The sequence below is a fragment of the Varroa jacobsoni genome, unplaced genomic scaffold, assembly GCF_002532875.2.
Source record: "Varroa jacobsoni isolate VJ856 unplaced genomic scaffold, vjacob_1.0 scaffold_390, whole genome shotgun sequence".
Lineage (NCBI taxonomy): Eukaryota > Metazoa > Arthropoda > Arachnida > Mesostigmata > Varroidae > Varroa > Varroa jacobsoni.
Window position 1 is genome coordinate 145627 of NW_019213292.1, and position 18501 is coordinate 164127.

Genomic DNA, 18501 nt, shown 5'->3' on the forward strand with positions numbered 1-18501 from the left:
TATGAGTAATGCATATAGCCAAATATCATTTGAAAGCGAGGATTAAAGTGAATCTTCGCTTGTTTTTTTTAACTGGGTCGAAAAAATAAATAATAATAACTGGATTTATTAGTTCAGGACTTAGAAAAAATAAAATGGGTGGCAGTCTAGAATGTAAGCAAGACGACATATATTCAGCGTATTCTTTTGCAACACAAAATGTCTCTCTCATTACATGACTTACTGTTACATATATTGCGATACCAGAGTAGCTAGCCACTTGAGATTAGTTCCAGCAAGTAGATTCCTGCTCGCTTTTCTAAAAATTTGCTGTAATATAAAAATAGAAATAGACAATAATTGGTTAACACTGAATTTATTTCTATGCTCATAAAAAACAAGTGAACGTATTACAAATTTTTAAAGATAGACTGACCCCTATCCTAACACTAAATATTGTTAATACTTTGATTCTATATTTTAGTTTTATTAAATTAGCATTTTGAAATAATTTTTAAGTTATAACTCAAGTATAACTATGAATCAATTTCATCAACTATCAGACGACCTACTACGAATTTCAAATTTTTCAATTCAAATCAAGCTGACGTTTTTAGGAAACACGTCAACCGCACCATCGAATAGGAAATTGTAGCACCTGTACCATAGTGACCTCATTTCGCGTAGTGAGCATCTGACTTTTCCATCAAAAGGACTCAAACAATGAATAAATGCTCGTTAAATATTCAGTTTTTACTATATGTTATACATCCTATTTACAAATTAATATATGTAATTTTTAAGCCGTTTTTTCTATGCTGAAAATTTCCGTTAAGGTTAACGCTGCATTTGTAGTTCAAGCAGGTATGCAGGCGATGCTTCGTGCCCCTCATACTATTGAATACCCTCCCGTGCTATTTATCGCGCCTGTTTATGTCTTAACTATGTTTCGGTTTTTAGTATATTCACAACATCTGCTTTGATTCCTCCACTTGGTCCGGTTTGATCTTGCATAACAGGCAAGCAATTTTTCTTCGCTTCTCGTTTAGCCGTAGCTCGGACAGTATCTGGAATAAAGCGATGTGAAGAAGGTTTGTCAAAAGTCTCAATTAGAACAGCTGCTTTTGATAGCATAAATAACTATAGTCGTCATTATTCAGTTTAACTGCAAAGGGGACCAACTTTTACAGCTTGCGGAAGTCCTTTGCGCTGTTTTGTCATTCGAACTTGGCTTAGCGAATCCAAAAATTTCGCTACGTCATGTACAACATCATCATTGTGCCACTGGCGTGTCGAAGGCCACTGTTGAGCATGAATTGACGTACACTCCTCTCTAGATAGACCGGCCTGTTTCGAAACAACAAGGATCATAAAAGCACACAATGATATTCTGGATTCCATTATATCTATATCAATAGTAGGAATAATTGTTGTTGTGCAATTACGTAAATACTGCACATATGCGTATATAATACAAACGTTGGTCATAAAAAATTAACCGCGTAGATAAGTCATAATATATAATCAGAACATGCGTCAAGTTAAAAATGAATAAGTGAAAATGGAATTTTCGCCGTTTCAGTAAATCTCTTACCGATTCAGCAGAACCGATAATAAAATAAGTTTTGTTCTTTTATAACTTTTAGTCATGACATTCGTCATGAATAATTACCATAAGCTGCAATTTGTGATGAAGCTCTTCTGTAAGATGCGGTAGAAACGGCGACGCTATGATGAGAAATGTTCGAATAACTTCACGAAGTACAGAAATGCGTCTGGGAAAGCAGGAAGTGGAATTCCAGACGTCCGGTTTAATAACCTCCTAATGAATCAACAGTGAAATAGGATAATGCTCCATTTGCCTCCTATTTAGACAACATCAACTTCAAATGTAAGTACTCATTGTGAAGTTTACCTATACGCAAGTAGCGCCTGAAAATGGTTTTTTCTATGAAGTAAATTTAAAACAGATGACGGAGATGATCAGCTAAATTGAGAAGATGAAAAACTTTGCCGCAGTTTCCATAATCGACAATGACCTTGTTGGTACAGCGCGTTGTTGACAATTAGATATAAGCTTATTCAGCTTTCATATAAAATCTAGCCCAGTGTGTGATTTCAAACAGATTCCTTAACGCTTATTAGACTATTCGAATTCATATAAGACGATTTTTGTGTGAGTTATTTGTGTGAAAGTAACAAATCCATCGTTTACGTGCAACCCAAAGTCTGAAATAGGTGCGAGGGAAAAAGACTAAGCCCACTCAGGGTGCCACAGATGCCAATGATACAGGCGTATGAAAACATGTGAACCTGTACGCAAAGGTAAAGGGAGTAAATACTACTTAAAATAAGCTTCCTGTGGCTGCCGTTGCTGTCTCACTATGACCATTTAGAGATACGAGCCGCATAGTTCGACGCATCGCTGATAATGGTTCCCGCGATGGTGAACTGCAGTGGCAATGTGGCTGTTTATTGGATTTATTTGGTGACGGCCTAATCTTGAGATAAGCACGGTAGTTTCGTACTGAAGATGAGCTGTCAGATGCAATGCTAGTGCTGCTTCAAACATGAAATTTGAAATGTAAATTTAGCCTATTTTGATCTGTGTGCTATATTTTTATGGCCATTCATAGTTGCTATTGATAAACAAAATCGGTACTAACCGGCTAATCGGCTAACTTCGACCCACTGTGATGCTTCCCATCATCAAAAACGTTAAATTTCCGGGCACGACCTAATTTTATAAAATCTATACTTTCTTGGTACAATCAATACTTACGAGGTAAACATCGCAAAGTCCAGTTATCCAGAACTTCTCAAGCTCGTTTACTGCGATTTGAGAAGTAAAGGTTTCAAATGATTTCTTTACTGTGTCCTGGGTACTGTGAAGGCGCGCCAAAATCCATTTATCAAACTCGTCTAGTGTCGCAGATGCCGACACATCAAAAGGTTCAAGATGCTTTTTAGATTCCGAAACGTTAGTCATTATAGCCTGTGTATAAAATCTAACCCCTGAAATACCACACATACGTATAATAATATTGTGTTTCAGCACAATAAGCAAGTAGTTCGAAAATTAATTTGCGAAATCGCAATTTCAAGTGTTTCTTACAAACCACAAACGTATTTTTTTTTATATGTGGCGTTAGCCATATATATGATTATCACACCCACTGAAACCGAACACCGACTTCTCCTGCTACACTAACTGCCCGATAGCTATTTTACCATCCCGACTGTATTCGGGATGGTAAATCTTACATGCAACATTATAAGAATTCGGCAACAGTAATACATCTGAGATGACAGATAATGTGGATTAGTTAACCTGTATGATCGTACATTCAGAAAAGTGCTGCCTTACCTTGCCATATTTTATTGCAGAAATTCCTTGCAGTAATGACCCTTTGTACATCAAATGACACATTTTCCATATAGACATCGCAACTCAGGAGGGCTAATCGCAAAGCGTCAGCTCCATGTGGAAGCACACCCTTGGGGAAAAGTCGACTTGTTTGTTGGTGGGCGCGGTTCTTTTCTTTCTCGTTAAGGTAACCTTTTGCAAATAACTTTTCTGTCTGGAAAAAGATTATCAATCCAATATATGTTTTATTTAATAAATCTAATTTAATAATATGTTCCGTTCTTGCGACGCAACTAAATAAAGCAGCAAAGCGTTTCATGTAGACGAATCTGCGCTTAACTACAATATGTTCAAATTGCTCCCATACAAAGTTTGATTATTAAAACTTGAAACATATACATTTGACTGTGTGTATGAGCTACCTCTTTATAAAGTTGTTCCGGAGATGCTCCTTCGACGATATGAAGAGGATCAATCACATTTCCAAGGCTTTTACTCATTTTCTGTCCTTTGCTATCACGCAACAACCCATGCAGGACTATCTAGAAAAGAACTGAATTTCTATAACAACTATCGTCTAATTTAAATAGACTCTCTGGCACTACAAGTGTAAGAATTCATTAAAAACCTTTAAATTTGTACTCGAACTATAGATATCTATTATCCTTTCTAAACTATATTTTCTTTTTCAACAAAATAAGACCGTATATGCGACTTATATGCGAATAGCCGTACATGCGGATATGTTGAAAGCCCGTTACCTTTTTAAACGGTGGCCGGTCTGTCAAAGCTAAGGAAACTATCATCATTCGTGCCACCCAGAATTTCAGGATATCATGGCCCGTTTCCATGAGGTTCAACGTTGGAGGGCGACTCACCTATAATGTTTTCATAAAAATATGAGAATGAAAATAGATTGTTACTGGATATTTAGGCGACTTCAAAAGGACCGCTATAGCAGCGCAATAGACTACTTATACTCATAAAGATGAAGATAAGCACCTTGGGCCAGCCAAACGCGACGAGGGGATATAACGCGGAAGAAAACCATGTATCTAAAACATCCGTATCCCTCTCAGCTCCAGGAGGCACTGATCGATCGTCTGTTGTCACAATCCATGAAGCCTTGGAATTGTCGGCCGATGAAGGCAACCTGACGGAAAAGGAAAATATTTCTAAGACTTGAGTGCACTGATAACCCGTTTGAACTTCGTACGGCATTCATTGAAGGTCAAGCTACCACATCCATATTTACGATATCTAATATTCAGTGGCTTTTAGTAACTAGTGAGGTTGCAGGGGTTTGACGAGGGAGTATATGAAAAATCAAAACAACAAAATGAGTAAAGGTAAACGAATAAAAGTACAATAATAATGAGAATAACGCCAATAAGGGTAGTCGGACGGTTTATCTAATTGATCTGTTTATTAAAGTGAAGGAACAGGTAAGGAGAGAGGATGCGAAATTATCAATGGGGTCCCTTGAAAGAAATGACTGTTACAAAGCTTTTGAGTAGAGTAACGAGATTCTTTCAAATAATTAGATGTACTGCATAAGGAGTTACCTGTTGTCACAGCCACAGTGGCCAGAGTGTTTTCTCATTTTAACGCGTGTTGTCGTCTCATCAGCAAAAGCTGTGATAATTTTGAATTCTCATGAATAAAGAAAGGGAGAGTAGAAATAAAACAGACCTTCGATCCACGCCCTGACGGATGCGTTTAAAAGTCGCACAGGAGCATATGGAATTTTTGAAACGCTGAATTAAATTGAATTAAATTAATCTGCCAGTTAGACACCTCGAAACCTAGACAGATATCGCCAGAGAATTCATGGTTGAATCACATTTAATTAAGAGTAGTATGATCCGATCACTTACTGTCGTCCACGACATACATTTTTACATCACTGAAGACCACCCAAAAAGCCCCCTTGCTGCACAAACCCTTTCGAAAGCCAAACTGATAGAGAGACAGGAGAAAATTGGATTTGAGATAGGGTCGAGGCTAGTAAATGTGCATCGTTCGAAAGTTTTAACTAAGAAATGGACTATGGTTATGAACCGGTAAGATCTGAGATGATCTCTTGCTCATTTGCTGTTGTGAACAGGAGTAACAATAGCTATTTTGGAGGCGGTCAGAAATGAACAATGGATAGGCATTGTTGCGTGTTAAAACTAAGGAAACTAGTAGAAGATTGACAATTTAATGCTTAGAGCTGGACCTATCGGTGAAAGGGATAAGCGCGGAAGGGGCGGCCACCGGAAGATGTACTACGTACAAGGATGAGAATCGAAATGTTTACTGGACTCAGATGAAAGGAAAAGGAAGAAAAAACTATTGCTCACATTGGTCGCGCGTGGGTGAATCGCCGAGTCATTGTTTAGAAGCGAGGAGCGAGGAAATTCTCAATGTCATTCACAAAGGGAACTGATATTTACCTAAGACCAAGCCCAACATAGCTTGCAAAAAAGCTACTCCATTTTTTACAGAAGCCTTAAGCAGGTAAACGGCTTTGAGTAAACGTTTTATGGATAAAGTCCTCGATGAAAAATTAGGGTTGGATAGCATAGTTTCCAGTTCAGGAAGAGGGATCCAACAGAGATTTTTTTTGTCTTGATGCTTTTTGTTTAATTTAAATGTTTGTGAAGACTTGCGCAAAAGGAGGCGGTGCAGTATAAGCAAGGGCAACTTGAAAGGCACCAATAGTACCGTCAGGGTTCGTAGCTGAATGTGGTCAGCAATTAGGTAACCCACATATGGTTCAGAGAAATGCCAATAGAGCAAAATATGGGGTGGTTATAAACAGAGTCAAATAAATTCTTGGATAAGACTTACGAACACTTTAGCAAAAGGATTATGTTTAGTTAGTTACCTGTAAGCTGGAATACGATGCCCCCACCAAAGTTGACGTGAAATGCACCAGTCTTGCGGCTTAGACATCCAGTCCTTCCAGATCTTTGCATGGTAGGCTGGTACCATACTTACTCTGCCACTTTCGACCTCAGTGTTGAAAAAGGATAGAACCAGAAAAAGCATACTTAATCAAAGCGGCACATGGTATACTGTCTGGCCAGTACAATACAACTTTGGACTAAAGTCATACAGGACGCATGGTCATCAAAAGAAAAATAGCAGACTTTGAAATAATTGTCCTAAAACCCGCTACTTCTTAAAAAATATACACACATAAATTACGCACAGAAATTCCACTAAGACTAGCAGTTTCAATACGAGATATATAAATAATGCGTAGTATCATTTAAGTAATCTATACGCAACAATTAGTACTTATTTTATGCACACCTTTGCACAGTACGCCATATTGACACGATTATGAAATCAGTTAGATTAATTGTTAATATGAAATCCACGAGCTTAGAGTTCAACAGTAGGATATGTCCTATGAGGAACCATAAATGGAATTTATTAATGTCATTTACCTCTTCAAGTGCTCTTTGAGCCAAATCATCACACTTAAGATACCACTGTGGTCTCAACCGTTGATCAACGAGGGTACCAGTACGACTGCATATCGGTATGGAGCGCGTAACTGCTTTCGAACCCCTAAATGAAACATTTACTGGATACGTGTTACTAAAATAAAAGCTGCCACTTAATTAAGAGGTAGTTACTAAATATGAACTTCGGGCGATCCTAATTTTAGCGTACATTTTATTTAGTAGTAATGTTCTATAATATTTAAAATATTTGGTTTAATCTTGGTTTAAAAAGCGTTAGAACTTTCCGACTACCTGATGATATATATATATATATATATATAATTCGCCACGACTTCAAGATACAATTATATGTCTCAATATAAGTATTAGTTTAAATTTAGAGTAATGCAAACATAAAACCAGTTCGAACCCTGTGGATTCAACCTTTTGAATGAAAATATATATGTGCATTTTGTTGTATAGGCAAATTACTTTAGTTTCACACCTGTATAGTCCACGTTCTTCTAATTTGGCTTTAATCTTATCCGTTGCAGTAGCTCTATTATATCCTTGAAAACCTTCCAGAGTAAGTCTGCCGCGATCATCAAAACACTCAACAAAGTCTGATACGCCGTGTCGTTGACACATTTCATAGTCGATCTTTGAGTACGCAGGTGTGACTTTCATTGCCCCTGTGCCACTGTTAATATCCACCTACTCAGGCGTCAAGCTTAATAATTTGAGTTTAAGTTTAAACAAACACTTCAAAACTACTAATTATGTTGATGCCATCTTTAGGTTGTTTATAAGCCTTTCCGGGGTAATCTCAGCGCAAAAATAATGCTTAATAACGAAATTCAAAGGATCATCTTTTTACAATAAGCGAATGAGACTCTTGGCTTATATTTTCCTTTTCGTTATAGATAGCAATATTGTTTGACGATTCACTTAACAAATTGATGTTACATGTACCTCCGAATCCTTAATGAGAATAAGTTTTCTTCCTGTGAGGGGATGTTCCAGTAGTGTCTTCAGATGCTCTAAATGTGAATACCTGGCAATTGCACACATTGACGATTTTGAAATAACATTGAATGTACTGTGGGGGTTTAGAATTTATGACTGTCATATCTCTAGCTGTTAATCGCAAAGTTTTTTTTTCAGAAATGATTCAAATTCGCTACACTGTTTTTTTAACGAAAACCAAATCTTGACATCACTATGAACATCATTTAATATTTAGGACTATTCAGTTAGAAGGCGCTTTGAAATACTAGACACCCACTTCTAGCAATTCTAACATAGCCTAGATAGTTACCTCTTATCCTCTGGATGGACTGCAATAGCGACATCAGCTAACATGGTTTCCAATCGACCAGTGCTCACAATAACCTCGCCGCGACCGTTGTCATCACCATTGCTTCCACCAGTATTACCGCCTCATTAATTAAGTCATATGGCACGAGTATATTGGTTAGCAAGCAGAATAGAAATCGTCGATAAAACACAAAGTTTTAATTTTATTCCATTATTTCAAAGGTTGTAGTGTTAGGTTAATAAAAAAAATGTGCTCGAGTAAAATCTGGATGCGTAGAGCAATTCCATCGATTATATATTCCAAGCTTGTGCATACTACGAATCGCCTAAGTGCTTTCAAAGACTATATGTGAAAATCCGCAAGAGCACGATAAATAATTAAACTACACATAATACTCACCTTGATAGATAGGATAGGCAAAGTTGTGCATGCAACCCATATTAACTCCATCAAGTTTTTGATTCGGCTGGACGTCAATATAGTCAACCTCGATATCCGATAACGTTGTCTGCAGTTTCGTACACCAATTCACCAAACGTTTATTTCTAAAACGAAAAATTTACATATAATGACACAAAATATCGTAGATGATCACATCAAAGAAACAGATACATAACGTTGAACAATATTAATAGTATTTGAGATAATTACAACTTTCCGACCTATAGATTGCGTTGGGAGCTCTCCGATCTAAGTCTACGCCGTTCTCGATGTACTATGTTGATCCTAAGAAAAACTGTTGTATATATATACCTATATATATACACCAGTTTTCTTATCAAGCGAAGAGCGGGACTGTATGAAACAGAGACTACATGAGCCACCTCATTTTTCTAGCAACTGAACGGTGCTCTCAAGTTAACACTTTTAGATGTACACGAATTAGAAAGCGTTTAACCCAATTTAGGTTACTGGTTTTTTAAACTAAATTTGAAATGTTGGAGCTATATGGGAGGTATTTTTTACATTCTATCGAACCTTTACTGAACAATAGAGAACCAATATGATTACTTCATTTCTCTAGCATAGCTTTGCCTGTCGCAGAGATACATTTACAATGCCAAAATGAAAGCGTTACGTTTTGCCATTTGATTGAGTTCTATCGCCGATATAACTAAACGCTAAGCATAGAGTCTCAGCCCACAGAGGTTGTACATATATTGCTCCTCATATCTCTACGGACGTGCTTATTATTTTGAATTCAGTCAACCAATCTGTTTCACAGCATAAGGAAATAATCATGTTATCATAGCGTATCATCGAGGTTGCCCAATGTTGCTGACAAATCTATCACATTCCCAAACGTGTCATATTTTCGAATGCATCATGTTCCTAAATAAGTCAAATGACGCTATATAGGTATTATCCGCGTAATATGCTATGTTTCAAGCGATTATTCTTCTTAGAGCAATTAACCCTAGTACTCAGTACCGTTATTGCTCGAACACGACTGACCAAGGTCACATCCCTTGTCTCGTTCTGTAAAAGATAGTAAGCTCCTAATTAACTTAAAATTTCAAAACGACACGTCCATATAAAAAAGACAGAACGTACTTCGAGGCTGTGTAAAAAGTAGCTCTGCACGCACAGTGAGCTTTAATAAGAAAGCGCTTAAAGTTTTTTCAAGAATCTCAAGGCATGAATGATTGTATAATTTTACTCGTTTAGGTATTATTAATCTAGCGTATTAATAATCTAAGCGTCCCTCCTTACTGTAATGAACCCTCTAGAAGTGGCAGCCCATAATAAAAAGCAGTCTGTTGTTCGAAAGACATCACAACAACGCGAAACTTTCGCTACCATACTTGCATTCATGTCCGCAAGTGCTAACAGAATTCCGCAGTGATTTCTAAGTAGCACCTACGTAACTAGGAATACATGCCCACGACTGCAAACGGTAAGGGTCCGGGCTTTGCAAATCTCCCTGACTAGATCGCAAAGGAAATACTGTAAGCGTTTCATTAAAACCATTGACTGTTCCCTAGAGGGGCCATGCTTGGTGAGCAAATAAATGATTAGGTGGCAAATATGAATCTAAATTTGATCAAGTGACTTTGGAGGACGGCGTCTATGTCGCTATATCTTCTCCACAACGCTCGAATAAATTCTTACCATTCCTGGGTGTGGCAGTCTTTTGGTTTTTTAAAATTCGACTTTATACAGCTCGACAGAAATATATTACTACTTACAGTTGAAAGATCATAATATACGGAATAACCGGATTGGCAAAAAGTGAATACGGGAGACAATTTATGATTGCCAATATCTTAAAAGAGTTTTAGAAGACAAAAATAGTTCCGCTGAACGCAAACGCATTGACAGAAAATGACTTTTTTTCCTTCAATAGGCTGATAATCAACCGGGGCCTACGAGATATCACAGAGCGTTATTTCAACTTTTCCTCAAAAGTGAAAAAGCTTCTGCGGACAGCTCCGTCGCCGGTTGCTCTCAATCGTAAGAACCAAAAGACAGACTCCGTAAATTATCCATTATTCTCATAAAACAACATTAATAGCTCTGTGTTTGAAAATATGGGCTCGTTGGCTTTAGCCGTGCGACGAACTCAATCACGTTCAACTTTACTATTCAAATAAATAGAGTCCTTATTTGTATATTGATATTAGATATTTCTTTAGAGAAACAATTCAAAAAATTACATTATATTATATGGCTCACCTCTAACAAATATAATCCCACCAGATGGCCGAATGTAACATTTTTCATTTAAGGGTTCAGTACCAAATACAGATTCCAGGTAGCAGAGTACCAAAGACGTTGATTCCAACTTGACATAACACTATAGCTTTATCACTTCGCTGATGTAACTGTCACCTAATTTGAATTCACATGCATGATTACAACACAATATAATCACGGAAGTAACATGTCATCTCTTTTACTAATTAGCTACGGCAGCGCTTCGGCGCTTTTTGTTTAATAAAATGATTAACAAACTACACAAAGTGAAGATAAAAAGCCTTAATGAGATGCTCAGAGCGCTGCAGTATACTGTAGGAAGGTCTTAAGTGTCAGCTTAGCGCTATCCGTTCCGGGGTCGTAACGGCGAATATACCAGATCAAGTTTAGTTTCTGAGAAAAGAATGGCTACAATTTGTGCTACCAAATGTTCAGTTCACTAATGTAGAGGGCTATTACATAAAATAATACGACTATGGTATTATAAAAACTAGAAGAATACACGGCTTGGCTGACATTGACTATAAATCCCTAAAGCACGATACATCGCCGGATGATAAGTAAATGACAATAACAAAAATATTTATGGCAAATTATGTAAAACACATTTGCCTTAGCTTGAAGGCTAACCGGCGATTTCAACTCGGCCTTGCATTGCAACATTAAAAGTTCCTGGAGAGCATGTTACAGTTTGCCGGCCGTTCAGCCGGTATCAGGTTTAAAAAAGATCATTTCAGTGCCTCAATATAAACCTGTCTTATTTCACCTTACATTTCCCTACACCAAAAAAAAGGAACCAAATAACTAGAAGTTAAAGTTTAAGAAGAGTCCTGCGTTTGGTTACAGGCGTAGCGTGCATTCTAGAAAAAGTTGTATTATAAAAAAAAAGTATTTGTAGGCCTTGAAACTGAAAATATACGCACCAAGAAAATTGATCAAGTGGTGAGTCGAAATAATTTAGCCAGACTAGGTCCTACCTGTATATGAGTCCGTGTTGGTACAATCGAACAAAGGCCTCGTTGACACATGCGCTCATCTTTTCATCCATGGTAAAGAGTTTTCTGCTCCAACTCAACGAGGCGCCCATTCGAGCCAGTTGCTCGAAGATTCTGTCCTCCTGAACAATAGATGTTGTTTTTCCAATTATATTTATGATTTCATGTAATAGTCGTGTTGTAGGTGATACATATTAGCAAGTTAAATGGATTTACTTGTTCGACAACTCTTTTAATCTATTCAACAGATTTTCACCTTTTGTAGTTTCCAGTTTTCAGCTACCTTGAGGCGATACTCCACATCCTTTGTACTCCAGTGACTATTTTGGTTAGCGGATGGTTGGCTGTTCAGCTCAGCCTCTCTAGCAATCTTACGGTCCAGTACTGCCTGTGTTGCGATACCAGCGTGATCCGTCCCTGATCAAAAATGAATACGTCAATTTTTTCTACATAATATGGTCGCGTAAATTTAGCTACTGAGAGCTGTCTAAGACTTTATATAGAATTACTAATAACTCTATTTATACCGCTTATATGCAACACTTTTTTTTAGTTCGATTTCAGTTGACTATTGAAATGGCCGATCAGGATGAAAATGTCGATGCTGACAACGTGGTTATGATCGATATATTGGTACCGGTTACGTACCAGGTATCCAAATGACCTGATCTCCATTGAGCCGCCGGTATCTACAGATCGCATCTTCAATGGCAACAGTTATTGCATGACCAAGGTGAAGATCTCCAGTGATATTCGGTGGCGGTAGAACCTATGATAGAAATTGTGGATTCCTTATTATAGACTTTTGTCCTGGATACAGATGCAGAGAGAACGTAAACTCGTGAAATGATCATCGCAAGTTCGCCCAGCTTCATTGTAAACATTGACACACGAATTCTTGAACCCTCCAAACCAATGCAACCGTTCTAGCAAATAAACACTCTGCTAGAATATAGTAGGGCGTCCATTGAACAACGGAAATGTGCTCATCGCGCTACAGTGGTTTTAGATAGATAATTCATGCAAAATAACTCCTATTAAGGCTTACAAAATCCAAATATTTATTCGCAAATCTGGTCAACATTGGGAATGGCTCGTAAGGGCGGCACTAGATATCAGTGGGCCAGTCGTAAATTCCGCCTTAAAACAGATTTATAAGAAGTGGTGAAAAGTAAATATTGATACGTCGCATGGTCGCTTACCATTCTGAATAGGTTGTGCTTATTATTCCCGTAGTTATCGTTTTCAAATAAGCTCAGTTTGTCCGATTCTCTGCTCTCAGCTTCAGCCCACTCACGGGACCATCCTTGTTCCACCCTTGCACTGGCATATTTCTCCTCCAATTTTGGATCAACCGGCTTTAGATAACGCCTGTATTTTGGTAATGTCATTACACTGTTTTTGATATTTGGTGGACTGTCGCTGACATAGTTCCTTTTGTATACTCTCTGAACGGCTAAGCGGACTCGAAACATAGCGCAGGACGTCCTCTGAAAATGCACAGGCTTAATGTAAGGTAGATTTTAACTTTTAGGTAGAGTCTGAACATTTAGAGAATTTTCAAATTTTGTTCTCATTTGCTGGTATCCCCTTGCTTCATTACGAATCTTGGTACCGTTCTTAAAAATACCGCTGCATAACAGTGCCCGATCTTATAAATTACGGGCTATACCGTTAGGGTGTCGTGATTTAAATAATACTTGCATAATTATTAGGCTATTTAATAGAAACTCGTAGATTACCACGAGCATATGCTTGATTATTTCAACAAACCACACAATTAATAAAAAGAAAACAATTTTTCAAAAAAAAAAACATTTCCACTCGGGAGTTAGGTTTCATCATATTTAAACAAAAATGAGCTGTTTTGTAAATTACCCAACTGACGTACACAAAGTACAGTTCCAGACATTGTAAACAGTTCTACGTAAACAAGGTACTGACGTGCATTTTAGTTGTTTTTAGAACATTTTAATTGTAAACAATGTATCCACTCATTACCTCGGAAGTTAGGATGCAAGCTGTGGAAAATAGTTGGAAACCCCTATAGCTAATACCAGTCTTTACCAGGAATAGAAAATCCGATCAAAAGGCCACATTCATGTTAGCTTAGACCGATTAAATTCGATTCCATGACACTTTTGAATAAAGTTCACCGCAACATATCACTTATTTCCAGAAATTTAACCTCCCTCTATTTAATAGAACTCGTATAATGTTTCTAGTCCGACTGTGTTACATATAAACAGATAATTTATTTAACGACATTTATCATAGAAGTACAGCTGCTAAAAAACGCAACGCACATGTTCTACTTTACTAAACGTTCTTTCGCGCACCGTGTGCTTTTGCTAGTGTTGTTGTTATGGCGGGAGATATTGTCGTCTGGTGGCACTTTGACTTGATTATCGCATGGGGTGTCCTGGCTTAACAAAATCATATGTCTTTTTAGCGTTTTTCACTTTCATTTCATTAAGCTCTGTTTCTCATATGCTACTATGAACCGACATAAAAAACAAATTTAAAAAAAATGATTAGGAAGAACAAGTAATTTTAATTCTTCCGGGCTACATAAAAATCGCAGAGAGAGGGAGAGTCTTCAATCGTAGGGGCAGAGGGCACTCGGCGAGCTGGAGAATGTTGATACTGAAAGCACATATAAAGGTTGATCCTCTAATGTAGCTTGCGTCGCCGCGAAGTGAATCGTGACTGGCAAAGTAACTCGCGGAAACCTTCGGTTTGAGGAGCCCATCTATTCTTAAAGAAAAATAGGCGCGAGTGCTCAATTTGCGGCCATTTGACTAGCAGAATACTATTATCATTATTACTGAAGTACTTCAATAAAGTTACGTGTAATCCTAGTCTTCGCAGTTGACAGCTAGCAGACCAGCAGCGAGACGTCAATCTTAGCTGCGCATGAAGGTTGTTGCTAGACAGTGGCTATCTATAATAAAGTTGATCATGGCTATTTGTATCGCCGGGAATGAAAGTAATGCCACGTGCGGCTTTAACACAATAGCTTCCGGAGACTACGTGCAGGCAATCAATTTCCTTAGCTAAAGGTGACAGTGTGCAACGTAATACCCTATGGTTGACACAGAGGAAAATGAAAGATGAACGATATATCTCTGTTGTGGTTTCATAGCTTGATATAAACAAAGCAACACGGTGAGAACAACAGTATTAATAATAATAACAAAAAAATGTTGGCCATCCAAACCAATGTAAACAAGTAAAGCAAAGCTTTAAATATATCGTGCTCTAACAGGACTAGAATCTACGCATGGTCATTTAGAATTCTCCAAGTTGATAGCTATATCGAATATTGGTATAGGCTCCATAACAGAAAACAGCCGTTTGAAACGAACCGAATTCTGAACTTGCAATATAAAATTTGATCTATCATTAAAAAGACGTTCAATCTACGTGACGTGCATACGACGTAAATAAACTGAACGTTCTTGGCGCTTATATCGATTATTTAACGTTCTTCAATTAACGGCTTTTAAAAAAGCTAGTCGGCGGAATATTAATTTAACTGTCGTTATTTTTAATAGATCTGAAGTTTGAACGGTCGGCATACATCCCATTCGAATGAACGGTTAACGTCGGGCGACTTCAGAATGAGGACGTAAACTAGCGCAATGAGCTTGCAAGCGAGAAGGTCCTCTGATTATGGTATCCTGCAGGATATTCTGTCCGCTTTGGGGCACTGGCATCCATATCGAAGAGCCCAGTTGGCACATCACGTACTGTGCGCGGCGGGAATTAGCATTTCTATGTACGCTCTTTACGTCGAAATTAACAAAAGTTAGTCAATCCAATGCCTTATTTTTCACTTTTTTCAGAAACAATCATTATACACATGTGAACAATATAAATTGTCCTGATAGACAAAAAGGGGTCTATTTCTATATGAAACTATCAATTTAGATGACTAAGTGCTGCCAATTTATCCAGTATTTGCTCCCTCTGCCTGTTTTGCGTTTTTACTGGAATCTATCTGCTGAAATTGTAGTTATAATCATGAATAATGGCTATGTGTCTATCTATCTACCGTAGCTCGCCAACCGGACTACAAGTCACTGTGCGATCTAGCTGAGCACATCAGTTGTTCCAGGGTTCTCACGTCTGAGTAAGTATCTATTATCTACGAACCTATGTTGGGACATTGTTATTAAACTGCTGTTAGGAATGGTTAAAAAAAAAAGACATATTACAAGCAAATGCTAAGGTACGACGTCAATTTTCAAAATCCAAAGTGATTATCGTTTTGTTACTGAAACATGCTATAGGTTAAAATTTATCTTTATTAAGTTGAGACCTTATTTATTTTTAAGCGAATTTCCTGTTACGCAGGTGTGTCACTAATAGTTGATAATGACGGATATATTTAGTCGATGTAAAAACATATTATTGAAATTATCGCGCCATTGCTCAATTCGTTCAGATAATGATTAAAAGCATTTTGCTTAAAAAGAGACTAACATTATTGTTTACTACTTTATTAGACTGCATATAATCAGTTTGTTACTAAATGTAAATTTTTGAGGGCAATTCTTTTATTTCAGTGATCATATTACTTAGAACAAGGCTCGTAGACACATAGTAAAAATATCTTTTTCGCTTTGCTTGTTTAAATTTTGTTTCGCGTCTATTAGATATTCTGAGCAGTCATCGTATGTGTATGTACATTTACAGGTACTCCCGTGGATTTGGACTTCTGGGTCGCCTCTTTGGTCACGATTCTGCCCTGAACATGCCCAATTGTGCACTTGGCATCGTCTTCTATATGATTCTTTTTTGTCTTGGTAGGTGCTATGTGGAAATCAGGATATCTCATCAATTATTCTTGATGAATTACACCTTAAAATGTCGCTAGACATATTGATACGATAGACGAATATCCTGTGGATGCCTCCGTATACCCACACAATAGTCTTAAAAATGACGGATTTATTAAAATTACTAGATGCAATCAAAAGTCATTACAGGGCTAATGCTGCTAAAAGTATAGGACTTTATACATACTGATGATATATATTTATTCTAACAGGATTTCTGCATCAACCAAACGTGCTGTTGCTCACAGTCTTACTTAGCTTTTTGGCTAATGGCATGTCGTTATACCTGGCCGCTGTCCTATTCTTTGTCCTCGAGGATCTTTGCATCGTCTGTGTAACTACGTACATCATTAATGCGGGTCTACTTGTCGCATCGGCTTTCCGTTATGTACGCTGTCCAAAACGAGCGAAAGAAAGGGCGTTTCGAAGCAGCCTTAAAAAGTTCAATTAAGGTAATTTTTATGGATGTATAGTTAGCCGTTAAGAACAATAGTTCGACGTACAAATGCATACATGGCCTATTGTAGCTTTCTGCGACTATATCGATTATACATCAAGGTGTGGGCATTAAGTGAACCAATCGGACGGCTTAATAAAAATCTAGCTTTACAAGCTAGGTCATTTAATTTAAAACATTACATTAGCTACCTAATTGGCATCAATAGGCTTTCTATATGACATGACTGGAAAGAAAAAAAGATATGCTACTATTTCGCCATACCTTTGATAAAATGAAACATCTGAAGCGGTAGAATTCGTGTCAAAAATACTGTGCCAAAAAGTCCTTAATTTTCGTGTAAAACCATCGTTCAAATACATTGATCTACAGGTAGCTCTCATTGAAGTCCATGTATTATCCTATATAACTAATAAACTTAGCGGTTTCTGCTCCTACTTGTTGTTTCTATTTTCCACTGTGTTTGCATGCAGTTAATGACAGAAAAGACTCGTATTTTAATTAGAGCATTGGCTTATTGCTTTAATGAGCCAAGGTGTAATTTGTAATAAGTATCGCAATTATTTATTACATACATATTACATGCTGCTTTCAACAAATATTTGTGTTCAAGATATGTACATACAAGGTTTGCATTCTACATAAGCTTTATAACATGACGTATTTAAAGAATAAGCAAATTGATGCGTTATAAGAAAATTATTATGGTCTTGTTGTTGACGTCTAATATAATCGTAGACACGTGTGTCTCAAGTTCCACATAAGAGTCACAAAATCAAGCTTGCTGTTAGATTGTCGCACGTGTGAATAATCGTTTTTATGACAGTGCTGCGTTTAGTTGTGAGCGAAATATTATTCCAATTAAGGTACAAGTTTAGCCTCATTCCTTTTATCTTCTTGAACTATAAGATGATTCACACTTCTGAAAGTCAAAGTTGAGTTCGACTACAGAATTATGCACGAAACGTTAAAGATTCTCATTATTGGTCAAGTTTTAACGAATAATTTTCGTTTTTTTTTGGTTTCTACTTGCTTTTTATTAATGGGAAGTTATTCTAGCTTCTAAGCTATATTATAACTCGATCTTAATTCAATGTCTTATCTTTATCACCAGGTCTAAAAGAAGTTATTGTATTAATGTAATACAAAAAGCAGTGTTTAAAATACTCTGCTAAACGTGAAGTTAACAAATAACGGTTTCGAGGAATTCATTTGCACAGAGAAACCATAAGAATATATGGATCGGAAAAAAATTCGAGCAAAAATACAATAAGACATTTAGCAAAAAACATCGTATTTATAGACCGCTGTAATTGCCTCTTTGCTACAAGTAAACTTCAATCCTATCTATAACATGATCCACGTTTTGTTTTTACACCCACCTTTTTTTTCTCACGTTACCTA

At 37.2% G+C, this 18501-nt stretch overlaps 3 protein-coding genes and 1 long non-coding RNA gene across 16 annotated transcripts in view; 3 read left to right on the top strand and 1 right to left on the bottom strand.

The window, feature by feature from the left end:
- LOC111260001 (uncharacterized) overlaps nt 1-1713 on the top strand; it is a 17270-nt gene extending 15557 nt beyond the window's left edge. For 3 of the 4 annotated variants that reach the window (XM_022832424.2, XM_022832425.2, XM_022832422.2), the window contains one exon: nt 597-735. In XM_022832424.2, the coding sequence (XP_022688159.1) occupies nt 597-624 (28 nt within the window). In that variant the 3' untranslated portion in view covers nt 625-735. Of the gene's footprint in view, nt 1-596; nt 736-1625 lie in introns of those variants that run through there. The other variant, XM_022832423.2, reaches the window with a different exon arrangement.
- On the bottom strand, nt 340-14338 carry LOC111260004 (valine--tRNA ligase, mitochondrial). 5 transcript variants are annotated; one of them, XM_022832432.2, is made up of 19 exons: nt 14103-14338; nt 12999-13286; nt 12445-12565; nt 12053-12213; nt 11779-11918; nt 8504-8649; nt 8105-8225; nt 7759-7840; nt 7292-7500; nt 6787-6910; nt 6219-6346; nt 4349-4499; nt 4108-4224; nt 3769-3888; nt 3347-3560; nt 2762-2994; nt 1652-1801; nt 1162-1326; nt 340-1046 (listed from the first exon to the last, which is right to left on the bottom strand). In XM_022832432.2, the coding sequence occupies exons 2-19, from the start codon at nt 13269-13271 to the stop codon at nt 945-947; spliced, it is 2757 nt and encodes a 918-aa protein (XP_022688167.1). In that variant the 5' UTR covers nt 13272-13286; nt 14103-14338; the 3' UTR covers nt 340-944. The 5 variants fall into 5 exon arrangements, 4 of the variants coding, with proteins under 4 accessions (XP_022688167.1, XP_022688168.1, XP_022688166.1 ...); XM_022832433.2 differs by having other exon boundaries at nt 13864-14338; XM_022832431.2 differs by having other exon boundaries at nt 13798-14338.
- LOC111260007 (uncharacterized) lies at nt 1785-2583 on the top strand. Its single transcript, XR_002679986.1, has 2 exons — nt 1785-1870; nt 2208-2583. It is a non-coding gene; the product is annotated as an uncharacterized LOC111260007 (long non-coding RNA).
- Nucleotides 13288-17534, top strand: Vkor (Vitamin-K epoxide reductase). 6 transcript variants are annotated; one of them, XM_086968104.1, is made up of 5 exons: nt 13288-13307; nt 15354-15577; nt 15859-15931; nt 16498-16607; nt 16853-17534. In XM_086968104.1, exons 2-5 carry the CDS (start codon nt 15472-15474, stop codon nt 17089-17091), a joined length of 528 nt encoding a protein of 175 aa, XP_086824230.1. In that variant the 5' UTR covers nt 13288-13307; nt 15354-15471; the 3' UTR covers nt 17092-17534. The 6 variants fall into 6 exon arrangements, with proteins under 6 accessions (XP_086824230.1, XP_086824228.1, XP_022688175.1 ...); XM_086968102.1 differs by having other exon boundaries at nt 13289-13307; nt 15354-15606; XM_022832440.2 differs by lacking the exon at nt 13288-13307 and adding an exon at nt 14426-14964 and having other exon boundaries at nt 15354-15606.
- Nucleotides 17535-18501: the final 967 nt, after the last annotated feature.